General features: G+C 41.5%; 1 protein-coding gene across 4 annotated transcripts in view; it reads left to right on the forward strand.

Annotated features, from left to right (window-relative positions):
• The window catches only part of PLEKHM3 (pleckstrin homology domain containing M3), a 117,479-nt gene that overhangs the window by 12,568 nt on the left and 78,496 nt on the right, over positions 1-26,415 (forward strand). For all 4 annotated transcript variants that reach the window (XR_001920525.2, XR_001920526.2, XM_008931095.2 and 1 more), the window contains exons 4-5: positions 11,079-11,224; positions 17,088-17,281. Coding sequence is in view for 2 of the 4 variants with exons in the window: in XM_008931095.2 (XP_008929343.2) it covers positions 11,079-11,224; positions 17,088-17,281 (340 nt within the window). In the remaining 2 variants the exon portion in view is untranslated. The remainder of the gene's footprint in view (positions 1-11,078; positions 11,225-17,087; positions 17,282-26,415) is intronic.

The following is a 26,415-nucleotide window of genomic DNA, read 5'->3' on the forward strand; positions in this document are numbered from 1 at the left end:
CTTGGCCACATTTGCATGACTTTATGTCAGTTTTTTCTAGGAGTATTCATGTGCCAAACTCCTGCTGAAACTGAAGGTGCCTGGGTCCTGTGCTAACTCTTGATTACCTGAACACTACTGGGCAATGGTCATGTCTTAACTTTAAGGATAGTTGTGAGAGTGAAAACAGCAGGGAGACTCTGGGAATGACTCGAATAAGTATCCCCGAGATAGGTCCAGCCCAGTGTGTTACCCAAGAGACAGCTTTGTGAAACTCAAGAAGACAGCAGAATTAACTGCCTCATTTTAAGGTAGTGTCCCAGGTGACAGTAAACAGTATATTCCTTTCTCTTAATTTCTTTTAATTCAAAGCTCAGTAGAGGAAAATTTTTTAAATTTTGCTTCATTCTCTGACAGAGGTCCAGGAGAGTTTCAAGTGAACATTTTTGCACCGTTCCCGGCTTGGGCTGCTGTTTAACCCAAGGGGCCTGCTGGTGGTAATTACAGCTTGCAGGCACCGAGACCAGTTTTCCCCAGGGCTGCTGGGAGGGGTAAGCTTGGATAAAGATGAGGAGGGGGGAGGAAGAAAAGTTTTGCTGTGAATTCTTCAGCCATTTAGTGCAAATTCCTGTAATTACCGTCTTTGTGTCCTGTCCCAATGGCACATAATACAGCAGAAGCCTTTCCTAATTGAGACCTTACAGGAGGTACAAATCCCTCCTTTGTTCAGCCTGACAAATTAGTGCCAGAAAGTGGCAAGGTCCGAGTGGGAATCAAAGGCAAGCAACACAAAGATGGAACTTAAGGCTACAGTAATAACCCTCTCTAGTCCTGCAGGGGTGGGAGGGAAGGAAAAGTAATGACCAATGAAAAATGAAGGGGTTTTTTGTTATAAATTCCCTTGACATGACAGCACCTCTGGGCTGCTTTATTTATTTAGGAAAAGTGATTAAATAGTAATACAACAGGGCAGACCATTGTCTCTCGAGCTACCCCCCTTCCTACAGACCCCTGCTGCCTTGGCTAATTGATTGACAATGAACCTCTGATAAAGAAGGTTGCTAGAAGGACCTGATGGGGATAGGCTTTTTTTAATTTATTTTTTCTTTGCAGTCTTTGTGGGGTTCCCCTCCCTGTTTTTTTTTTTCTGTTTGAAATGCTCTCTGCATCTCCCTTTCCTTTTCTCCCTCAGTAAAAGCTTTTCAAGGAATTGCTCCCAGACAAACAGCTGACAAGCAGGTAGGGAAGAATGTGAATGTCTGTGCCTCGCTATTGACAAGTTTATCTTGGAGTCTTACTAGCACTTTTCAACTTGTGATATAAGCCGAGGCGGTGGTGTCAGATGTAGTCGTGGGGCAGGGGGGACAAACTGTTGATACACTGGAGTCAGAAGGGCAGCTTGAAAAAAGTTTTCTTTTGCTTGATCAGCAGATACAAAAGCTTTTCCCACATTTCTAACTCTTTGTCTTACTGCAGAGGGCAGGGCATTATTTCTCAAAAAATGAACGAATAGGCCACTGATTAACAGTGGAGAGACCGGTTGTTTATAAATGCTTTTACATTTGCAGCCATTACTTATATTTTTGGTTTGGCACAGCAATACATTTTGGAATATGCAGTTAACTTTTGGCACTTCAATGGCAGTGTCCTTTGTCCTTTGCATGTTCATATAACTGCGGGCTTGATCTTGCCCTGACGCTGGAGTACAGCAGCGTTCCTGTGGGAAGTGTCTGGGGCTCTGAGCAAGAGTAGCAGCTGAGAGCATTGATCTACTCAGGTGAGACTTTGAAAGGACCTACCCCTCATCTTCAAAGGGATGTGAAGTGAAAGTTGCTTGCAAGTCCAAACTCATAAATATCAGGTTTTATGATTTGTTCTTTGTTGTGTAGGAAATGAGAGACATGCATCATGTTAGGATGATTTGTTGGGGGGGGGGAATTTATTATTTTTGATATCTTTATTTCACCTGGATTAAGAGAAATCCTTGAACTGTTATCCTAAATTTGGGATCAGGAAGCTTCCATGAAAGCATGTCTTTGGCACATGCAGCATCTTGTAGAGAGCAGTAGCTGCTTGTGAGTACTTCAGTGGCTATCCTGTCTCCCTGTTAGGCCATCTGTGGGTTTCTGGGGAAAGGTAGGCATTTCTCCTGGAGGAACTTTCCTGGAGGTCTCTATTTCTTTGTCATGTGCCTTCACTTTTCCATAGATGGGGAAGACAAATGGCCTCTGCCCTTTGCCTGCTGTTTTTGCATAGCTCTTGTTCTTTAGATGTCTCTCTTGTTTCACCTTTTTTTTTTTCTCCCTGTCCTTTATTAAAACAAACACTTTTTGCAGAGAAGTTGGTTGTGTCTTCCAGGAACTCTTTTTACTTAGACAGCAAGTCCTAATGGATATGGGAATTTCTGCCTTCTGCAAAATGTGCTCTGCACCCTTTCATTTGTCTGTGTGGCTTTCCTTGCTCCTCTTCTGGGGTGCCTTCTGTCTTTTCCTCCCTGCTTTCTCCATGTCTCTGCAGTTGCCAAAAGGATAAATACTGCTATTAGAGCTCCACTGACTTGCCTGGCTGAGCTGAACACTAGGTGCAGAGAAGCCAAGGTTAGTAAATGGGCTACTTCCTGAGCTTGCAGCCCTGTCAAATGGAGCAGCAGGTGGAAAGCTGTTGTGTTTCAAGGAGTCATTCTGCATCTAGTGCTGTGATAATGTGTGTGGTTGGGGGACAGTCCAGTGCAACATACTCAGCTCATGCAGCCTCTGCTCTAGCTCACGCCATTATTTTGAAACCAGCCCCCACTGCAGTAAAAGTAAATTTATTTTTTTTCCTTTAAATTAAAAGAAAGTATTTTCCTAGTAGCTTGCAAAGCCAACAAGTGTGATTTCAAAACAAAAAAAATAGCCAAAATAGCCAGGTGCAACATTGACTTTGTTCAACTTCTCAAAAAGCCATATAGTTGAAACTTCTCAAATACAGATAGTTGAGAAACATCCTTGAATTTAGGAAATACTTTGTGAACTGTCATCACACCCACTTATTTGTTACACGTCACTGAAATAAAAATACTAGAGGACAAATCTTAGAAAATGTATCACAATAATAAAATACCATAAGGTCCTTTGGAAGGCTGTCAGCACTGTTGTCACATTTTCAGTCCCAAATAACAGTTGTTCTCACCTGTCCAGGGCTTTTAGGATGGTGCCTTTTCTAAGTGCTATATTTGTTTTGTGCTTGGTTTCATTTCAATTGATCTCTTTGTTCCAAGGCTTCAGCAGCTTTTTGCCTTCCCTGTATTTGAGACTCTGTAAAATCCCTTAAGAATGTGTTTCACACTGTAAAAGTTTTATTGTCTAAAGTGAAGTATCTTCACTTAAGACCACAGTCTTCCAGTCTTGTATGTGACTTTCAGGCCCTGTTTCAATTCATTCAAAAGTATAACTTCCACTGCTAACAGTGGTATTTCTAAACTCATTCTTTGGTAGCCAGAACCAACTGAGCAGAAAAAAACATGCTGCACTGGGAAAAAACCTGGAATGTGCACTGTGCATTTGCTTGGCATCAGAGCGTCCATACAGATGTGCAGCCTTGAGGGACACGTACAGAAGGAAAATGTCTGCTTGAGGGTCCACTGCTGTAGAACTAGGACATTTGTTTGTGTGTTGGCAGGGCTCCCCCCCTTCTGTCAGGTGCCAAAGCAGTGTATTATTGGCAAAACTATTACCTGTGGATCGAATCAGGGGCAATGTAGAAGAAATTGCAGAACCAACCAGAGTGTAACTGGTGGGAAGGGTTTAGGTTCTCTGTCTGGCCTTCTCCGATGTCTGTAGTCTCTGACACATACGTTTGCTGTGTAAATCTGAATAGTTCACATGCCCAAGGTAGTGCTGTGGTAGTGACAAGCGACCAAGAAGAAATTCAGCCAAAATAGCATCGGCAAAAATGCATAACCATACTTCCTGTGCAGTTGTTCCTTGTGTTACAAGGAGATACAAAACCAGTTGTGTGTTCAAACAGAAACAGAGCTGCTGTTTCTAGGTATGTGAGTGCTGTATCAAATAAATGAAACTTGGCAAACCGAGTAGCTTTCAGTATAAGTAAACGAGTGAGTGGTGCAGGGGTAAGTGGCCTTCAAACTAACTGTGGAGCAGAAATGAATACTGAGTTAGGTAGAGACTCTTTTTGCTAAATGACCTGGCCACAGCTGAGGATCTGATCACACGAAAGACTGCCCTGCACTTTGCTCTGTTCCCTGGTCTACCTTCTCAGTATATAGAATCAAGCATGAGTGTAATCAACTGTAGGAATGGGAATACCATTATTAATTATGGTCACATTAGCTCCTTACTCCTATCTGGCAAGCAGACTTCAAGAGCTGGCCCAGAGAGTGTGTTCAGTTCCCATTTCTGACTAAAGAGCTGGTGAATTACTGAATCCTGCCAATAAGTCATTCCATGGTAGCTCCCATTAACTTCTGTCAGGCAGCACTTCAGAATCTCAGCAAGGCACCAGACACTGCAGAGAATGATCCTATAAGGCCATGGGGGAAAGCATACCAAATTAGCTTGAGGTGTATAGTATTCTTCCTCTGCTGTTGTCCTAGGAATGCAGAAAAAGGATTTGGAAGCCTGCAGCAGGAGAATGTAAACTGGTCATGTGTTAAAAGAGTCACAAACTTTAACTATGTGTGAAGCATGTCTTCATAGCTGTTTGTAATTTTCTCAGAGCAAGTTCTCTGAGAAGAATGTAGTTTTGGCCCTTCTCAGAATTTGACACTAACGGTAAAAGTAAAATCCTGGTGAAATTCAATTGGAGAAATCCAACCAAATAAGAAGCTAGTGTCCAAATGTATAATTTTGTTGCTGCCATGTGACACACAGCTAGGATTTTTAGTCCTCATTTATTGATGAAATGTTCTTCTTGACTTATATACGTGAAGTGCAAGCCTACACTTTGACTTTTAGGGGGTTTTTTTGGTGTTACATTTGCAGGCTTAACTTCTATTAGTTTTATTGGGAAGGCAGAATTTAGCTGTGTAACCTACAGCATGCTTGTATGCTGTCTTCTAGAAAGGAAAATACAGACATGCAGAATGTTGTGTATGCACACATATGTGCTATCACCTTGTTTCCAACAGTGATTTTTTTTCTTGATTGTTCATCTTCTTAGCAAAAGTCACAGCTCTGTGTGTTCAGCGTGACTGATGTAAAGGGTGTTGTTTACTTCACCTGCCCCCAGCCGTCTAAATATTGGATGTCTGCACTAATCCAATCTTTGCTGATTGGAAGAAAGCCTGGGTGCCTGGGGAACGATTAATCTCATCTGCCTTGGCGAGGTGCTCTGAGGCAGTGTGCCTGTGAGACATCTCTAACAGGGTGGGATGGGTCACTGGAGTGGCCAGTCTCCCCAGTGAAGACTGGAGCCTGTAGCCACCAAGCCTACGCTGGGTATGCGAAGTCAGCTGAGCTGGAATGTGGAAGACAGGAAAGACAGGGCTATGCATTGTATCTTCAAATGGCACTAATGAAGTCGGGAGGTCTGTTATTTTAGCACTTAGTTCCGAGCTACAGCTAGCAGTCAAAGTTTCACTGACTTGGAATGGTTGGTCCATCCTTTGGAGTCAATTTTTTAAAAAAAAATGAGTCTGGGAGTTGCAGACTAGTGAACCCTTCCTTATTTCTGGAGAAGCTGATCTGGTTTGCAATTAAAGTGGGATTTGTACATTCCTAATAATATGGGGTTTATATGTTGTTTATGTAATTATAACTTGATAGGGTCAAACCCACATGGTTTCAACACAGAAAAATTTCCAACTTTTATCTGTTCAGGCTTTATTGTCTTTTAAAGTTTGTAAGAAGCTCACAAAAAAAATATAGGCAAGGGGAGTAAAGTCTCAGACATTGCTTGGAGGTTTATAAGTTTTTAGTTATTTCTTTAGAAATAAAATTGCTTTAGAAAGAAAGTAATGGTGGAAAAAGGACAAAGGGTAATGAAAATTCAAACATGGGTAGACATGAGGGAGAACTAAGCTGGATTGTTAGTGTGTCTTCCTTGGGAATCTGAGTTTTCCCATGGTGGAGTGAATTGGAATAGAAGCACAGAAACACAAGGCAAGCAACAGAAATAATTCTCACCTTCTGTTTGTGCTGAGCAGATAGAGCAATGTTGTATGTCTGATCTAACACTGAAAATTTGTTGCTGTGCTCCTTCTGCTTAGTTTGCTTTATGCCTTTATCAAGCTGAAAGCCTTTTGAAGTCTGTGGGTCATTTTCTTTTCTTCATATTGTATGTTGTTTCTAAATGAATTAGCTTCTAAGCTAATCTGTCACAGATTTAATTATAGCACACAATCACAAGGGACTTGCTTTTTCCTGATACCGAGCAAGGAACTTTATTGAATAAGGAAAACAGTTGTGTACTTGATTCTAATTTGATCTTCCAGTTTCTCTGTTTCATTGTGGAGCTACTGCAGTCTTTACTTACTAAAAGATTTAAGAAAAAGGTATCTGGATAAAAAGAGTGGTTGTATTTGTGTCTTCTGACCACAAGAATATGCAACACCCTGAAAGTGGCAGAAGTTGTTTCCTGCGCTTCACAGAAGAGGAATTATATTCAAGTGTCTTGGATTCCTCCTCCATAATAGACCACCACCTTAAGTCAAGGAGAGAGTCTTGTTATAATTTTTTAACCTCATCTTCTGTACTACTTTCTTCCTGAAGTCTTCTCACTTGGACATGAGCCTCTTGATATTAATACTCCTGCTCTGCTCACAGACGTGTTGTTGAAAGAGGTTCATCTGTGTCCAACAGCACTTTCTTGCTGTTATTTTTCCTAACCCCTATTTTCTTTCCTTGATTCCAAGGCTGTTTTGTTATATTTTCTGTGATAAAAGGTTTGGAATTACTCTTTCCCTCACTTTGCTAACAATATACCAAAAACTACACTTCTTCCCTCTATAGCTTGCTCTATAACATCCTTTATGTAGGGATGATTTTGGGTACCAGTAAATATTGTGGTATTCTCTTTGCATTAGACTCAGGGTTTGCCAGACCTTTGTACAGGTGTTATGTAGATAATATTCTGTGTGAGCATTAGGAATAGGTGAGAGATGCTTGGTGAAAGCTGTGCTGCTTTTCCCCCCCCATCCTGTGGAAGGTGCTTTCTTTAGTTATATAGGCAAATAAGTGTTTCCTCTGTAAACATGGTCCCTTCTCAAACCCTAAACTATTTGTTGAATTGTGTTACTGATCTCTGAGATGATCAGCTACTTCTGATTATCCTGTTGGGAGAGCTGCTCAAGAGTTTAAAGCCAGGAATCAGTACTAGCTTTGCTTCTGGTAAACATGATGTCAGTTTATGTACCTGACTGTCCAGATGCAGGATTCCCAAGGGCAATAGATATTCCTTCTTCCTCTTCCTTTTCTCTCATTCTTGCTCTGGTTTTTTCCATCTTAAAAAAACAAAGTACTGTAAGTGGTCTATGCCACAGAAATATGTTTGTCACACTACATCACTTTGAACTGCATAACTTCAAAGAAAATCAGTGCTTTGATAACTTGATTTGAAAGGGTTGTAGAAATAGCCATCATTATGAATCACAGCAGATAGGAATGGAAAAGATGGTGATTTTCAAATAGCAAAGCTTGTAAGGTAGGGGAAAATGTAAGATGAGTGCCAGTGCCACATTCTCATCTAAAAAAAACCCCAATCATACAACTGTATGTAGCTTTGCAGAATAAGATTTCTTGAGGGTATGAAGAGGAATGAGAAACACTCTGTGTAAAAATTGTGTTTCTGAGGAGCGAGGAAACAAATGTGGGCTCAGGAAAGGGCTGTAACGAGGGAGAAAGCAATGTGTGCTGCTTAGGTAAGAATTTCTTCCACTTTGTCCTCTTCATAGAACTACCCTTCCTGAAGATGAAGGGCATCCCAGATTGCTGGTTGAGACCCTCCTACCCCAGAGACCTTCTTTCAGTTCTTATGGGCTGGACATAGGGAGGAGGAGAGAAAGCCCTCCTCGCCCCCAGCACTTCTCTGCTTTGTCATTCCTCTCCTGAGAAAACTCTCTCCATGGACTGGAATGAGTTGCTGGCTCTAAGAGACTGCAAGAAATTAGGCCTTAAAATGGTGACTTCTCAACTGCAATTGTTTTAGTTTAGGATGTTGGCAATTCAAATTGAACTTTGGTTTATTCTTGCCTTTAGTCCAACACGTAGGAGTTAGGGCATTGAGACAAGCTATCAGCTTGTGGAGTCTCAGAGGGTGCACAGTGATAGGTAAAATCCATCCTCATACCCAGACAAATAAGTGTTGGCTAGTGGGGAATGTTTATAAAGGTTTCAATGACATTGAGGTGGGAGACTTCATTTGCATTCAGACACAGCTTTACCACTAGTACTTCCTAGCTGGTCCAAACACACTGAGCTAGAAAATACATCTCATTTAGTAGTCTCTGTTTCATCCAAGGTGAGGTAATGGCTGTATGTAAGGAAAGCTCAGGTTGGAGCTATTTGATATATACAGGCAGATGCTTCAGTGTTTTTTGGTGATAGGGAATTCAGAGGCAGCTAGTAAGGAGAAAGATTCAAACCCTTCACTTCTTTTAGCAAGGCTGATGCAGAAGAACATGCTGTACTGAGATATTGCTAACACAAACACCCTCTCTGAGGACTTGTTCCCGTTTAGTTTGGGAAAGGGGAATGTTTCCTTTACAGAGGGGCAAGATTTACCTCTGTTGTGCTTTAAAAAACATGGGCTCCTTAGCAACAGTTTGAATATCTTCTGCAAGCATCTTCCAGGGCTACTAGTCAGATGAGTCTGGAGTCAGACAAACAGGACTGGTATTTCATGTCTCATCAGCTGTTCAAAACCTTCACCTCTATGTATAAATGCATTTAAAAACATGAAAAAAAATAGTTCTATATGTACTACATAGTATTGATACTGGGCTTACTAACAGGTGTGCCAGCTGACTTCATAACAGCATAGTGGAGCAGGACTGCGTGGAAACTCTTAACTGACCACTGAGGAAACTACTTTTTTTTTTTTTAAAAAAAAGAAAAGAATGTGACAGAAAAAATAGGAAATCGCATGTTTTGCACTGAGGAAAATATGAAGTTGTCGGCTTCTAAGTTCTGATCCCAAGCCACAGTCAGAGGTCATCTTTTTTTTAGTAACACGCTCCTGAATTACTTGAATTTACTTTACCCTTATAAAAGTGATACTTGCATTCTTTCTGCCCTAAAATAGTGCTTTGCAAAAAGTGCTGCTAATCACCATACAAAAAAGTATTTCTACAATGATAATAGTTTACTTTAATATAATGTTTGTGTTTTCTGTTTGATTATTAGCTGAGATCACATGTTTGCATTATGTGTGTTGAGTTATGCCACTTAAGATACATGTTTATACTTATGCTCTGGTCTTATGAAGGGTAAAGGAGGAGACATTTAACATAATTATCTCTTTCATCAACTGACCTGTTTATATATTTGCCTTTTTCAAGAAACTGCATATCTTCACTTCAAAAAAAAAAAAGGGGGGGAGGGGAAGAGAGAGATGAGCACAGGACATGTCCCACACTGATTCACTTGATAGTGCATATTGCAGAGAATCAGTGGCCAAATGGCTCTGGAGTGTGGAAGAGGAGGAAGTGAGCTAATTGTATTGGTCAGATTATTGTAATTATTTTGATTAGAGCAGAGGGGGCATGGTAACATCGGTTGATGTGAGGAAGGAGGAGTTGGATGTTTGTCTCGAGTATATGAGCTGCAATCTTTCCTCAAATCAGGGTAACTTCTACTGGGGAGAAAAGATGCCTTCAATGGGACAAGTTACATAATTACACTAAATCAGTTATATTGACAAAAGCAGTTGTCAGTTGACTTCTACCTGAAAAATTCTGTTTAACTAATACTTTTTCTATAAAAGTGATGTACAAGGATTCTGCTAATCATCATTTCTAACCAGCTGCAGCAGAGACCATCTGAGCATACAGCACTTGCTGCAGCAGAGCTCTAGAGCTGTGGCTGTAGCTGTAAATGTAATATGGGAACACTGGCATTTGAAGGAAAAGCAAAAATACCATCACATGTGGTGTATCAAAGAGGTGTTGTTAACAACCACAGACATCTTTTATCTTACTCAAACACTTTTAGCCTCACTTCCTCAGCAGATTGTTTAATGTGTCTGTCTTTAACCATCCACTCTAATATTAATTGAACCTGTTGGCTCGTTTTAGTCACTATTGAAAGACAGAGGTGTCAAGCACATTCAGTTTTTATGTGTTTTGTGAAAACAGGTGGTCAGGTGAAGGAGAGCTCTGCATTAGTTCTTTCCAACTAAAGCAGCAGCTTTTGAATACATTGTTTTACCCCAGGGACTCCACACAAGAGGGCATGGGAAGAGGCAAGGGATCCAGCTGTGAAAAAAGTACAGGCAGACCTCAGACCTTGTAAGACACAGGGTAATCCAATCGTACGGAAAAAAAAACCCTGCTGGAAACTGAGCTGTGTCACTGCTGCTAGTCAAGAACTACTCATTCTCAATGTGACTGCTGCTCACAGTTATTATTCATGGTTTGACTGTGGTTTGCCTTGGCTGTGCTAATTGTGTGGCTGAATCCTACCTGCCAAGTCAGCATCCCCCCTGGCTGTCAGCAGGAGCTGGCTTGCACTCCTCCAGGCAGGCAGTGCCGGCCCATTCTGTTGTGGGGAAAATGGGAGCTCTCTGGAGCAAGCTCATAATACTTCTGTGGTCTGCTGTTTTCTATCTACGCTTCAGGGCATGACTTTCAGATGGCTATGGCTTTTAAATGCCCAGTGTCTCAAAGTAAGTCTTGTGCCTTTGTTTCTTAAGAATTGGTAAGTATCCTTTGACTGCTGTCTGAACTCTTTGTCAAGATGCCCAAGTTAGTTAGTGTGTGCTTTTTCAGCACTAGTTTAAGAATTCCTTTATTTTTTAGGGAATGAGAAATATCTCATTGGTAAAATAAATGAAATTTTAAAAGGGTCTCAGATGAAGGAATAATTACTTTTCTGACTCCATCCTGAGTGTGTACCTCTGGCATGATGTACAAACCCAGACTTTTCTCCTTCTCTCTTCTCTAGGCTGTCAGCGCTCCATAGGTTTGTCCAATGGAAAAGCCAAGGTGTGCAGCTACAGTGGATGGTATTACTGCAGCACCTGCCACGTGGATGACAGCTTCCTCATCCCTGCACGGCTGGTTCATAACTGGGACACTTCCAAGTACAAGGTAATCTCCCTGCAGGTTGGTTTGCTAGCAAGTGAACTGAATTGCTCTTTAGATAGAAACATAGACATTTCAGCAGCCTGGAGGTTACAGGCATTGACTGCTAATACTGTCTTCTTTGTCCCTCTTGTCAGAATGAGCCACACTCTCTCAGCAAGACAGATGTTTTAATCACAGTTTCCTTAGCCAGGCCTAAGGTGTTCCTCCACAGGAGTAGCCATGCTCCTCTTTCTTGGTGGCATCTTTTTCATCATTGCTTACCTAGTTGTTCAAGAGACAGGGAGAGGTAGCACACTGCAGCCTCTCTTTTAGTCCTAATCTTTGCAGTTATTGGGGCCCTTGAGGAGTACCTGTTCCATGAGCACCAGGGGCTAAGGATTGGCACCGCTTAGTGGTGGATGCTAAATTGTGGAAATGCCCACACACAGTGTTTGGGGGGTGCAGTATGCCCTGTCTCCTGGCAGGAACATTTCGAGGACACTAGGAGGACATTGCTGTAGCACTCGGTTGGACCAGACAGACAAAAGTAACATAAGGAGAAAATTCTACAGTTGTTCACTTGCCACACAAGAGCTTTTCTAAAACTTTTGTAATATGCTATTTGCTGCTGCCTCAGTGGCTGATTGCTAGATAGGGGCAACTGATTACATACCTCAAAGCACTATGCCAGCAAACACAGTAGCAGTGTTGTTTTGCCATCTTAGGCAGTATATGCTGAAAGAATAACAAATTCATAAGGAATCCAGACCATGCTAGAGCTGCAGACCTAGCAGCCACTGTTAGGAGAGGTTGTTTGATGTTTTGTGTCTGCAAATATTATTATTATGTGCTATTTGAAAAGGAAAAAATAACCAGTAAATGCCCTATTAGAGGAAAAGCAGGTCTCTCTTGAAGAAAATTTGTCAGACAGGGAGATTATTAAAAGATAGCCAGAGCCTGCCATCAGGAAAATGACAGTTTTGCGCTGTGAAATGCAAGATTCTTCAGTTACAAAGCTGCTATGTGTGGAGACAAAAAGCCCTCCCATGCCTAGAAGTTAGGAATAAATATTTAAAAGTTCTTTCTTTGGATGCTTTTACCAAGGACTAAACTTGCTAGCCCATGGTAGTATAGGTAGCCCTAATAAGGGGCTAGTAGATGGTAAGGCGCAGACCTCATGTCAAACTGTCATTAATACTGCCAAGAAAATTAACTGGTTTTTTTCTAAACCTGCAGGGTAAAAACTGTGCTCTGTACTCTGTTTCCTATGGTCTTTATATAGGCAGCTGAAGCACAAAAGAAAATGGGACTTTCAAGATTAAACATTCATTAAAAACTTAATCTACTGTCATCTCACTATAATACTTTTTGTAGACAGACAGAACAGATACGAGGTGGCTTGGGAAGATGAACAAATTCTGTGCAGATACTTTACCAGTCTTTGTGGCAAAATGCTACAGCATCCCCAACTATTAGAACAGAAATTAAGACAGGGTGGGAAAGTTAAGAGGATATAATCTGCTGTGGTGGCAGTGTGACAACTAAGTTGAGATTGCTGGTTGGATCTCCTCAACTCCATCCCATCCACTTAGAGCATTTAAATAACAAGTAGTTTCTCTTAGGGTTTTCCCCATTCTCTTCAGTTCTACATACATGTGCTTTTATTTCCATCCATACTATACCTCCCTGGGAATTAAGTGTTGCTTTTCTGAGATAGAGTATATATTTGACTGCACTTTCACATCTGCATCTCCTCTCTCCATTCAGAGATAAGGTTTGGTGTTTATTTCAACTTAGTTCTGGCTGCTGTACTTAACAGTTGTAATGAAACTACATAATTCCTTAGTAGTGTATTGATCAAATGTGCAATCCCAGGCACAAGTAGAAGCTGGGCAGAGAATGGATCAAGACTAGAGAAGAACTTACTATCATGAGACCCCACCTGGAGGGAGTACTGTGTCCAGCTCCCTGTTGTCTGGCTCCAGAGCTGGCCCCCAACACAAGAAAGGTGTGAACCTATTGGAGCAGGACCAGGGAAGCCAAAAAGAGCCAGGGAGGCCAAAAAGATAATCTGAGGGCTGGGGCACCTCTCCTGTGAAGACAGACTGAGAGAGTTGGAATTGTTCAGCCTGGAGAAAGGAAGGCTTTAGGGAGACCTTCTAGTACATAAAGAAGCCTACAAGAGAGTTGGGGAAGGACTTTTCACAAAGGGCCAGGGGTGACAGGATAAGGGAGATTGGCCTTAAGATGAAGGAAGGTAGATTTAGATTAGATATTAGGAAGAAACTCTTACTGTGAGGGTGATGAGGCACTGGCACAGGTTGCCCAGAGGGGATGTACTCCATATCCCTGGAGATGTTCAAGACCAGGCTGGATGGGGCTCTGAGTAATCTGTTGTGGTGGAAGGTGCCCTTGCCCATGGCAGTGGGGTTGGAACTAGATAATCCTTAAGGTCCCTTCCAACCCCCCCCTTCTATGATTCTATGATTTGGCAAAGATAGATATCTTGTCTCACTTCCTTGAGATGATCTTAATAGTAATAATTTTCTTTTGGCTTATTTTTAAAAGACACTTAATTTGTCAGCATTTCACCTCCCATAATTGGCCAGCATGCAGCAACATCCCAAATGAAGATAAACAACAGAGCTTCTCCTATACACATAACCCTGCTCCTTGCAGGTAGCACAACAATGCCTGAAAGTAGAGTTTCTGCAGTGAGGGACTTGCCCCTGGCCACACTTGTGGCACATCCCGAAGAGGTCCTGCAGGAAATAAATACATACCACATTTGATGGTCAGAACTGAAACAGGGCTTCAGTCTTCAAAAGCTTCTGTTTTACACAGTCTGAAAGGTGCCAGTCAATCCACCAAATGGAAGCAAAGTTGAATGAAGAGTTTGTAAACCTGCACTCCTTCCCACTGCCACCTTTTCCCTGCCTCCATAGGGGTTTCTGGTGTCTGTCCTATCTGGCAAAGCAAACACCACTAGGTACTGTAGGACATGAGCTTTTACAGTGTAATTGGGCGCGTTTCTCTTTCAAATTTCATGGACTCGACATCTGAGCAGCAGCTGTAAACTGTTACATCAATTAAATAAGTTTTGAAATTGAGAGGTTCTTGTCTGCTTTTGGCAAGATGCATCATGAAAGAACAGAAGCAATAAAAATCTGTAGAGTTGTCTCTTCCCATAACCCAGGATCTTGAAAAACAACAAATACACTTAACACCTGGAAGCACGTGTATAGGAAAAGAAAAATCCTCTTGGCTGCAAGAGAAGCTCTTTGAAAGGACTTGGTAGTTAGGCATGTTTCTTCTGTCATAACCAAAGCAGCAGCTCAGTCCCCAGGTTCGCTTTTTTCCCCACTGTCTCCCTACTGTCTTCATATTTGTGTTTTTCGTGTGTTTGGTAGAAGGGAACAGAAAAGAGGTGATCTTGTGAACATCCTTTCTTCCTTTTACTTAGGCCAACTGTTTTCCCTGTTTGCACACAAAACTCACTAAGTATTGCAGTTTGGTTCAGGTGGTTTTCAGCCTGTGCAAAATGCCAGACAAACACAGCAGGAAATGAACTCCCTGTGCCAGAAGGCTTCAAGGGAGGCTGACTTCTGGTAATTGAATTCTGAACTGTAAGTTTGCAGGCTCTAGAAAGGAAAGGTCTGGAAAATGTTAGCATCCATCCTTGTATGACATTTAAAGCTAAAACCCTGTTGCCCTTTGCATCTTCTCAATCCTTCTGGCTGATTTAATAGGATTGTCTTGTCTGCCCAGTAAAACTGGGGGACTGTGAGTATGCTTAGGACATATGCTAGAATATTGGCTGGTATCAAGCTGAATTACTACAACTGCCTGACCCTTCCCATTTTAAGACTGCATTTTGGCTTCTTATAACTTTGCTATGGTTGGCAATGTGAGTTAATGTTTTGCAAGACATGTGTGCCTATGTCAGGTGTGCAGAGTGAACTGACACCTATCTGTCAGCCAGTGATGCTGGGCAAAGCTACTTTTCCTGCAATCAGAATTCCAGGGGTACATTGTATTGGCAAGGCGAGAGAAAACCTTGCTTTGCTGCTCTCCTCAAAGGCTGAATTCAGACCATGCAGCACCAGAGCTGCACAGTAATGCTTTGTCATCATAGTGCACATGTATGGCAGAGTCACTCAGGGGACCTCAGTTGTGGCATCTTTTTGTTTCTGTACTCTTAATGCCTCAGGAGGGATGCCCCACAGAGGGTACAGGTGTGCACAGGTGAGGGTGTAGTACTTGGACAGTAACTGCTCTTCAGTTCCCCAGATAGCAGGGCAGGTGGATGAGGAGTCCATCACTTCAGCAGAGGTTTAAAGCGAGAAGATAGACAAAGACATCACTGAGCACAAGGTCCTCCTGGTCTGAGGTGCTAGTCATTGTACCAAGTGTTCACAAGCCTCCTAGGGAATCACTGAATACATAGCTTAATTTGCTAGTTGGTGGAAGAGGACTAATATTCGCCATAGATACAGCAGTTGTCAGGGGATTGCTGAGATATTGCAGTCAAATGGTTTAATAATTGTAAAAGCAGGTTGTTTAATGCAGTCTCTTCTATGCACTTCAGTAAACATAATAAAGTATCAACATTGCTAGTGTTAGAAAACTTGATATATTTGGAGTTTGTAGAGTTTTTTCTACAAAGTCCAAGTTGCTTGTGTTGCTCCATGTTACTTCTGATTCCACTCAGCACAGTTCCTTATACGTGCATGATACCTGAAAAATAAAAAAAGAAAAAAAGAAGAAATTAGTGAGATGTTTAATATAAATAGGTGAGATATTTAATACAGCTTCAGGGCCTGGGAAACCTGTGGAGTTATGGTCTGCTGTATTTAAATTAACACATTGTGTTATCTCTGTAGTTATTGGTGGGAAGGCAGGCCTTGGCATTATTTCTTACATATTTATTATGCATTGTGAAAAGGTTACATTTGGGGCTGGCTTTCCCTGTCAGTAGCTAGTAACTAGTGCTGGGTTTTGGAAATGGTGCTGTTTATAAGAGTGTGTATTGCTTTTTTACTTACTTCTTACCTTACTGCCCCAGAAGGGAAATAACTTCCTAAATCTCAAGAGGCTGTGGTTTAGTAGTGCTGTGCCCTTTCTACTTTTGTTAGCTTAATTCATCCCTTCCTGGACTCAATGTAAACACTGATTTAAAGGCCCAGGAGGACTAATTGAATTGTGGAACCAATAGTATTTCTGTAGCACGGTTTCAAGTGATTTGCAGCTCATTTAAGGTAATCCCTGTGACAAAATGCAGAAATAAGGAATGAGAGGGAATTTGGTCTTCTCACCTCAGAAACAGGAGTATTTTTTCTAGTGGAACAGAAATCCCATGAATTTATCAAGATTACAGTAGCTCTTTGCAGGTGGAGATAGAACAGGGCACTATAATGAAAAAGGCATAAGAAAAACTTCTTGCAGATGAAACATTGGGAATGAGTAATACCAACAAAATTCAGTTTTATTTATCTGCATTTTAAAAAACACAACAACTTGCTTCTTGCCAAAGAGAAATCAACAAACAAACAGAAAAATACTGGCAGGGAAGAAACTTGGTAATCGGATTTTAGACTTGAAAAACATCTAGTAAGCTGTGTTACTCTGCAGCAAAAGCGTGTGTGGCTGCAGATATCGCTCTACATTGGGTAAGTAAGCACTTATCTCATACACTCAATTTTGAGGCATTTGATCAAGTTTGGCTTGGCTATAAGCAGAGAGAGTTGGATCTCTCTCAGCTCTGTCTTCATTTGTAACTGATAACATAGTAAGTTTTCAGGTGCATAGAGTAACTCAGATCACAGAGGGGAAGATCTGCTTAAAAAGAGCTGGGAGGAAAGCCTAACTAAACGACTTTATTTTTCAGGTATCAAAGCAAGCCAAAGAGTTCCTGGAATATGTTTATGAGGAGCCATTGATTGATATCCAGCAGGAAAATCCCATGCTGTACAAGCATGTTGAACCTCTGGCAACTGTTGTCCGGCTGAGACAGCAGCTAAAATCTCTCCGAGCCTACTTGTTCAGCTGCAGAGCTGCAGTGGCTGAAGATCTGCGTAGAAGGTAAGAACCATAGACAGGATACAGCACAAGGATGTAGTTTCCTTGTCATGTTGCTTCCCCCACACACTTTTTGTTTTTTCTCACAGTCTAGTTCTGAAGGTGTTAGTCATTTAGAAAGGTGGTGTGTTTGTATCTGACTTCCCTGAGCAGCTGGGTTATCCTATGGCAAAGAAAATGATTTTATAGGGTCTGAATATCCAAAGTTGTTCTTGACAGCTATCAGTACAGGGGGTCACACACTGTGGTGAATCTTTTACTCCTCCTCGGGCTTCCTGGCTGTGTGTGATTATTTTCAGTCAGGTGAGATATCTCATGCTCCTTGCTGTGGCATCACAGTGTAGTAGCCACTGCTGGGACCTTTGAAACACCTCACACTGTGGCAAAGCATGAGAGGGGCCAGAGTCAACCACCTGTCCACTGCTTCTGACTTCTTCTGTGAGATGACCTCACCCAGAGGCAGAGGCCAGATGTAGTCCCCCAGCACATGACCCAGCATGTGATTTATGTGACACCAGAGCAGTTGGGCTCTTTCTCAGGCAGTATCCATGACATGGCTGTGCTGAATGTTTTGTTTATTGGAAAACACACGGTCATAGCACAGCAAAAAGTGTTTCATATTGCGTTTGCTGTGATGAAAATGGTAGTTCTATAATAAGTGAACTTCGTTTTAGAAGTGCTGTATCTTAGTCCATTCAGCTACTTCTGTATTTTTCTAACAAGCTAAAAATTATCAATCTTTTTGAAACCATCAAACCACAGTTGTGACCTTAAAAAAGCCAAATAACTTTTGTTGTGGATCTCCAAAAGAGATGGGGAGATGTGTCTGTCATGCTGCACTGTGAGGTGAGTAGCTCTGGGCACATGCAGCTGACCTGATGCATCTGTAAGCATTTGTATACCCCAGTTTTTAAGATAAGACTTGCAAGTAGGAAAGCCACTGCTCTGAAACTGTGAGCTGCTGAAGGGCAAGAAAGCAGGTGACATCAGGTGACTGTATTTTGAGCATGGTGTTTTAGGGACCTGAATTCTCTGGAAGGGGGAGGAGGCTGCACTAGTGCCTTTATCCCAGGTAAGGAGAGCTGGTCTGCCATTTGGTACATAACCCATGTCATTGCTTTGGTGAACTACCTAGAACAACTAAGAGAAGGATACAGCAATAGATTTCTGGAGAGTTCTTATGTCAGACCCACTTAATATGTGCTTGTGTTTTACTACTCAATTTCTATTATTTGTTAGGGCAGCTTACAGCATTTTAAAATTTAGGATGGTTCTTCTTTTATTCTAGAGGATGGAATTATCTTGCAAAGCTGTTTTCCTGTTCAGCTATAATAACTTTTCTATGCCATCCCCTTCAACAGTGATAAACCTAAAAGGAAAATAAGATTTGTGAAGGCTGCTGTTCAGATGAAGTGGCAAAAAGGAGGTGATGCTTTCTGATTAATGTTGAAGAAAATAATTCTCTGGTTAAAATAGAGAAGGAGGCAGGAAACTGAACGGACTTGGTTAAGAGAGTAAAAGAAGAGAGTTCAAATGAGACCTAAGCAGAGAAATCAATAAACTGGACAAAAAAAAAAGGGGGGGGAAAGAGAAACCCAGGAGAAGGAGATTCAAAGAGGGAAGGGATCTCAGAAAATTAAGAATTAATGAGGAAACCAGGACAAAGGGGGAACCCCAAAACCTACCTCCAAAAAGGAGAGATGACAAATACTGAGGAAATGGACAGAAGAGAGAATGGACAAAAATTATCACAGAAATGTGAGCATGGTCTTTTCTTGGAACAGGGAAGAGAGAGAAAATGTCCCTGTATCAAAATTAAACACCCAGAATGGCAGATGGGGAAACTGGGAAAAAATACTTCAAATGTTTCTTATCTAAGGTTTCCTTTGCACTGTCTCCAATTAAAGCTCTCTGTGGTGGAGGGAAGGACCCCCAGCCCAGGAGGGGTTTGGTTTTGTACTAGGGAAGCATCTCCAGGACTTGTTAAAAGTGTAAAAGGCACTGAAGGAATGTACAAAACAGACCTTAGAGTCCAGCCCCTTCTTGGTCTGTGAAGTGGATTTGGTGATCAACTGCTCCCTCAGATCTCTCTTAAGAGGTTTGAAGATATGAAAAGAAAGAAAACTTCTTTACCCAGAAGGAGTTATTCCTTGCTCAAAGTGCTCCCAGTGGTTTTGCATTCTTCATCTAGTATCCCATTGTGCAGACATTCACTATCAATGTGATGATTTTATAGAGCAGAGCTGAAAAGTAAACAAAGAAAATATGTGATTTAAATTTTCCTTTGGTTCATCACATGGACAAGTTGCAAGACAAGGAGGAGTTTAAACAGTATGGTGAGAGAGCATTCCTAAACTTAGTACTCTTTCCTAATTAGAAATTAAAACCTGGGAGAGAGAATCCAGTTATCTGTCCTGCTCTAAAAACATTCTTTTTCTCCTTGGTCTTCACCTTAGTATGTGAATAACTATTAATCACAAGAAAGTGAACACAGCATCTTGAAGACCTGTCAGACCCATATAAACAGATTGAAACAAACTGTTAATATTGCTGTCTACAGAGAACTAAAAACAGACTGATTAATTGTATTGGCACCTTGCTGCCTCTGGGACACTGATAGAGCCTGCCTTATTAGGGAAAAGCAGATCACTCTGAGGTTTCTTTTATTAATACTATTTGCATTATCATCTACTTTAAATCTACACCCCGCTCTTCAGCCCAGATCACAAAATGAAGACGGCAATGAAGTTGGAAACTCTTGGTGTCCTCTGTGAAGACAAAACTGTTTACAGTGCTTACAGTCACTTTTTCTGAAGACTTCCAGATGGCTATAAACCAGGTTAGCTCAGGATCCAGTTGGTTTAAATGTGGACACGTTATTTATATTGTTTGGGGTACATAGGTACTTTAAGAACTTTGAAACTTGGCATCTAGCAGAGAACTCAGGGCTAATACCACATTGTGAACTTTCAAGAAGCAAGTAGAGAAGAAGGAAAGAAGAAAAGAAAAGACACAGAAGAAATCCTAAAAGTAGCTAGAAGGTTTGCAATAAAAATGGTCTCATCAGTTATAGTGATTTATTCTCACCTATTGCTCCACTATATTCTAAACTCTTTTTATATTTGCAAGGTGAAAAAATAAGGAACCTGGACTTGGCTGGGAGGTGAAATAAGGCCCTTCACCAGTGTGTATGTGCAGTGTTCCTCTAATATTAGCCAGATGAGACTCTGGCCCTGTTGCTGAGCTCCATTTTACAAGGGATGTTGTTATGCCTACCTTGCTGTAACTGTCACCTCCGTATTGCAACACACATTATTTGCCTCAAACATCTTTACTCAACAAGTTCTCGCTTGTTTTGGTAGCTTTGCTTGTGTGGATGCTGTTCAGGCAAAAACATACAAGACTGAAACCTAGAGCCAACACAGAATTAGTACAAGTGGAACTGTACAGATCCCACCACCACCCGCAGATTGTGAGATGGTAAATGAATGGCACAAACATGAGGGATTGAATAAAATTGGTGGCCAGGAAACAGTGAGAATCTCCAAGTCCATTAAATAATGAGGGTATTCTGTGAAACTGTGCTGAATGATGCAAGTTCTCTTCTAGGTTTGCTTTGCTCCTGTTGTGATTGAAAGTCCTTCAGGTCAAGGAACTGTCACAATGATTTTTTTGGATGTCTCCAGGTACCTCCATGTCTCCTGTAGGGTAACCCAGGTCAACTTTGGCTCTGGGGAGCCCTCTGGGCTCTCTGCTCTCTCAGCTATCTCTCAGCTATCTAAACTTGCAGTTCAGGTGCTGCTTGCCCAGATACTTTAGGCCAATGACAGTGACACAAGGTAAATGTTCTGTAGCACATTCCTCTATGCATTAGTGTTTGTTGCAGTGCCCTAGTTCTGTAAGTGAATCTGAATGGTGATGAGAAACTAAATGGAAAAGCATTTCCCACTTGTTACTCATCTCTACCTGATACCATTTGTCTGTCAGCTCCAGAAAAGCAATACATCAGTTTTACCTTAGCAAAACTTCAGTGCTGGATACATTACTTAGCATCTTACAGGAAGACCAAATTAGAGCTTGCTGTTGCTGCAGGAGGTTAAAGGTACACCTCCAGTGCTGCAGACCTGTGGTCTTGGCTGAGCCTGCTGGTCTGTCAGCACGAAGTGAAACAAGCCCAAATTCAGTAATGCTGAACAATAGAGTCCTGTCACTTCCTACAGTGAGGCCTTAGACATATTGCTTCTGACACAGGAGTAGATTACTTTCAAAATATTTGTGTGGCAATTGGGGAACCTGTCTAAACACATTGCAGGAATCCTGACTGATCTTATGCAATCACTATACCACCAAATACCTCACGTGTGTGAAGCTGGGGCTATGTCATCTTTCAGACCAAGGACAATAGAAGGTCACTAAGTCATGTCCAGACTGTCAAAGGAGACTGTTTTCTCCATTTTCTTTGCAATGGTTAGGCCATTTGGAGAGTGGAAAATTCCAAAGCAGGAGAACAAAGACACAATTTGTGAAAGCAGTAAACTGCAAAAAGAAAGTTTGAGCAGGAAAGGAACAGAAGGATATGGTTTCATAGCACTTGGGACTCTGAGATAAATTTTCTTCTTCTGTTGGTCTTGCCATTATTGCATGGGTGATTGGAAAGAGGGCAAGAGGGAAACTCAATTCAAAGAGGATATCTGGTTGTCCTGAGACGAGCCAGTGTTAAGACAAAACAACATCCTAAAGTCTGTTCACTTGAGAGTTGGACTTGATGATACTTGTGGGTCCCTTCCAACTTAGAGTATTCTGTGAAAGTGAGGAAAGGTGAGAAAATAAATGCAGAGAAGTATGCACAAACCATTTGTTTTGTATAGATCCTGCATGCGTGTAGTTGTTGCAGTGGCTGAAATAAAGCATGCCAGTTGATGGAATTCCTACAAACAGACCACCTCCATCTCTTTGTTTCAACTCTTCTCCCTTTTGGATGAAGTAACTATGTATCCAGAGGTCTTGCAAATCAACATCTTAAAAAGTCCTTGGCTAAAACTGAGGGGATGGTGTTAAGGTGGAATTTGAGCTTTCATTTCAACTGGAGGTAACAAACAGAGTTGGAGCAATGAGATGTGTGCCAGAGCAGCCAGGGTGGAGGCAGTACTGCTGTCTGTTCACATCAAGGGAGGGCTAAAAGCACAAGCCAGTGCTCTGCCATGATAAGCATACAGCTGAGGAGCATGCTAGAGTTTTCCTTGATAAGTCTTCGAGAGGACAGGTAGGTCTTTCAGTTCACAGTAGCATTTTCCAGTCTAGGGGCACACCTGCATCTCCTTGTCAAAGAGATGAGTAATATTACATCCCTTTCACACGGGTAGTTTCCATTCACTTTTTGAGACTAGGTTTGCTTTAAAAAAAAGGTAATGATTTAAAAATAAGTTCCTGTTAGGTGTGGACACTGTTAAGTATGACTTGTGCCATTTTTATCCCTATGTTTTTATATCAGAACTTCCAGCAGCAAACTGCAAGGGTTCAAAAGTGCCTGACAAAATCAAAGAGCATTTTCTTATTCTTAAATTCAAGTTAATTGGAGTATGTAAGGTATTTTGATTTCAAAATGAAACTGTGTGTGTCTAATTCTCTGCATTCTGCTTTTAGTAACAGTGTTACTTGATTCCTAAGTTTGATTTGTATTAATTCCTGTCTTTCACAATGTTCCCATAACCTTGCTCCAGGAACCACAGAGGAAGGAGGGTTGAGGTACTGCATTTTAGTTGAAAGTTTGTATACTGGTTCGGGATTGCTGATGGATGATGAGAATAACTGTTTTAATATTGGGATGCTCACGGGGAATTTCCTGACAGGATGAAATAACACCTTACCTGGACATACTTGCTAATAAATCTAGCACTTAGTGTGGGCTGAAGATATGTAGGAATGACTGTTCCCAGAGCATAACCAGAAGAGTGTTCATACCTCTTGAATGTGAAACAATTCACAAACACATTTTTAGACAAATCCATAGAATTAGAAAAAAGTATTAATCTGTTATAATACCATGAGAATTAAATAAATAAGTAGTGGGATGTTTTGCTTTAGATTCATCCATTTATTAATATCTTTTGACTTTAAAAAATCACAGAGTTTCCCAGGTTCCTGCTTTCCTGAGTAACTTTTGTTAGTTGGAAAGTTTGGCATCTCCTCTCCCAACAAACTTCCAAGAGCTAAGATTTCCAAGGAAATACAAAATCAAAAGCCTGAGCATAACGATGGGAATTAGAAACACTGCCAAAAAATCTTACCTTTTTCCCTCACTTCTGATTCCGTTCTCTACTTAAATTAACAGCACCCATATCAAATGTATTGCAAGAGATATTATTTACCCTGCCACGTGTATTTGGGATAACTGGCAATTCACTGATACCCCTCTGTGCTTTTAAAACCAAACGTAACCCTGAGAAGTTGGAGCTGTCAGTGAGATCCGGGCACATGCAGGTCCTACCCGTCTGCTCCACATGCGGCCACAGCTGGTGGAGGTACACGGGGAGAGACCTCAGAGAGCATCTCACCCCTTGTCTAGGGGCAAAATATACAGGAACAGCAGTAATCAGTATGTGCTGGCCTGTCACCTGCTTTGGTTTGCAGCGTGGTGCAGTAGCTCCAAAGTGAGCTGTTGGTGGTGTAAGTTGCAGTGCCAGGGAATGAGCCGTGCTGTTTGAGGAAATGGACTTGGTACCCATGGTGCTCTGCCAGCTGTGGGTGTAGCAGCTTCCTGCAGAGGGGTGGAGAGGTGGCAGTGTGCTAGACTGGTGCATCTGCGTCCCCCGTGAGTCAGAGCTCAGTCATACAGTTCCCAACCTGGTCAAACAAGACGCTCCTGGCTGGCACATGAAATCGTGGTGCCAGCTTCCCCTCCCATCCTAGGTTTCAACAGGCCTTTTAGTACAAAGGAGATTTGGTTGTGCCCACCTGCCAGCAAACTTGATTGCTTTCGATTGCATTGTAAAAAGAAGAGTTCCTCCTGCTTATCACGATTGTACTTTGGTTATAGTGTCAGGCATGGACAGATTAATAGGTTGTAGCTTTAGCAGAGCTGTCAGGGTATTTAACCCGTTGAAGAAAAATTACCTAAGCTGATGATAAACAGGCTTTAAATGCAGAGCAATTACTTAGTGCTAACAAAGCACCATGACTACACACTTTGTCCAAATGCAAAAAGCAAAGTCTTATCAGTGGTTCTGTTTGCAAGAGGACACTAAACGATAACCTTTGTTTGTGCAAATACTTACCTGATAAGATCATCCAAAAGGGAACAGATGAAATTTCTGGTTCTGTCTTGACTGAAAGTTATATTTCAGATTACAAAGTATCAAACAAAAAAAGAGTAATAATCACAAACTAAGAATGCTCAATTCTCTCTTTTATTTGGACCAAAAGTCTCTGATGGTGGGTTTCTTTCCTGCTTGCATTGATTGCGTTTATATCTAGGACATAACAATAAAGCGATTTAGAGACCTTTAACCAGTAGGACTTTGGATTTCATTGTTCCCGGGAACTGGCAAAGCTAGAGGGCTGTTTAACATTGAACTTGGTTTGTTCACTTCACCTAAACCCTGACTAGGAGCCAGGGCTTACAGGACTTCAATCCTGTGACTCATCAGTGGTGAAACTGGTCCAGGAGTTTCCAAACTGTGAAGGCTTAGAAGGTGCTTTTAGCGTGATGTGCTCTTGATACCATTTGCCTCTCCAGGGTCACAGGTCACACCCTGAAGCAGCAGAGGTTTGAGTTTTTATTGTGATAAGTCTTAACATCTTGCGGTTGACCTCTGTTTAGCTCACTCCAGTTTTTTTCTGTGTTAAGGTTTGACTGAAAGGACACTGTTTATTGAATGCTTTTAATTGACCAACTTTATAAAAAAATCTAGTTAGTTGTAGCACATCGATCAAGAGATTTACAAAACTGACATCTATTATTTTGCTTTCAAATAACTAATCAGAGATTTCCCATTTGGTGTTTATAAAGGACGTTTATATCAAGGGAAAAATAAAAGGCAGGCACATGTTTTGGTCTTTTTGGATCAAGGTCTTGTATTAACCCAAGCACGCTCAAAGCTCCTGATGCAAACCTCATGCAGAAAGTAAATAAGTATTTTCTAGTGAAGCGTTTCTAAGTGTAGTTATCTTAACCTGTTGTGTAGTCTGGGTGAGATTTTTGAAATTAATGTGATTTTAGTTTGATCTGGATGCCTTGAAATACTTTGTCTGGACACTAATGCAATGGCATGGCGTTTGTGTGAGCCTCATCTCACCTGCTGTTCTCTACTGACTTTGGTTTCCTCTGGCCAATTTCAGTTGCAGATGACAGAGGGTTGGAGAGGGCACAGACTCTACTTTCCTACTAGTTACATGAGAGGAGGTGTGCGGGTTGAGAAGCAAGAGGCTCTGAATTAGTCCTGTGTGCCTACTACTGAAAAAGACTTTATATAAGCCATGACCTCACTAGGCTCAGAGAACCTGTGCAGGCAAGCAAGACGTCGGAAATGAGCCATCAGTCATTTTCTTGCTCACTGGACTACTTGGACTGTGTGGATGTCCTGCCCCAACTGATTTGCTTGCATTTTATGATGAATTTTTTTTGAAAATGTGTTTAAGTTGGATATTTTGGTGTCTGTTATATTCTTGTTACCCACCCACTAGAGGCTCACAAAAACTGGCAATGAGCAGATGAGGTTTTGGGAGGTGGCTTCGCCAGTTACTTTCAGGTAGCTCTTGAGTTTTGGTTTTTCCTTCCAAATGGGACTAATAGAAATTTTCTGGATGAGATCTTAATTGCAGACATGCAGCGCAGCAAGATGTGTTTTTGATGCAGTTGCTCAGCTCACCACAGGTGTAGTGAAGACAATTTATATGACTGGGGGCTGAGCATCCTCCTTTTAGGCAGTTTCAGAATTTCACAGTCGTGGGGCTGTATGCTTTCCACCTCTGGTGTTGTGGACAAGTGTTGAAGGCGTGGTTTGCACCTCTGCATGTATTGGAAATCATACAGGAACTGATCTGGTTGCTTCATAAGAAGTTTTGTAAATGCTGTTGTATTTGTGAGCTTTAGCTGCTCAACTGTTTCTCTGTGGCCAATTTTAATTTTTCGAGCCAAT

Source organism: Manacus vitellinus, unplaced genomic scaffold (assembly GCF_001715985.3).
Source record: "Manacus vitellinus isolate BGI_N305 unplaced genomic scaffold, ASM171598v3 scaffold_20_pilon, whole genome shotgun sequence".
NCBI classification, from domain to species: Eukaryota; Metazoa; Chordata; class Aves; order Passeriformes; family Pipridae; genus Manacus; species Manacus vitellinus.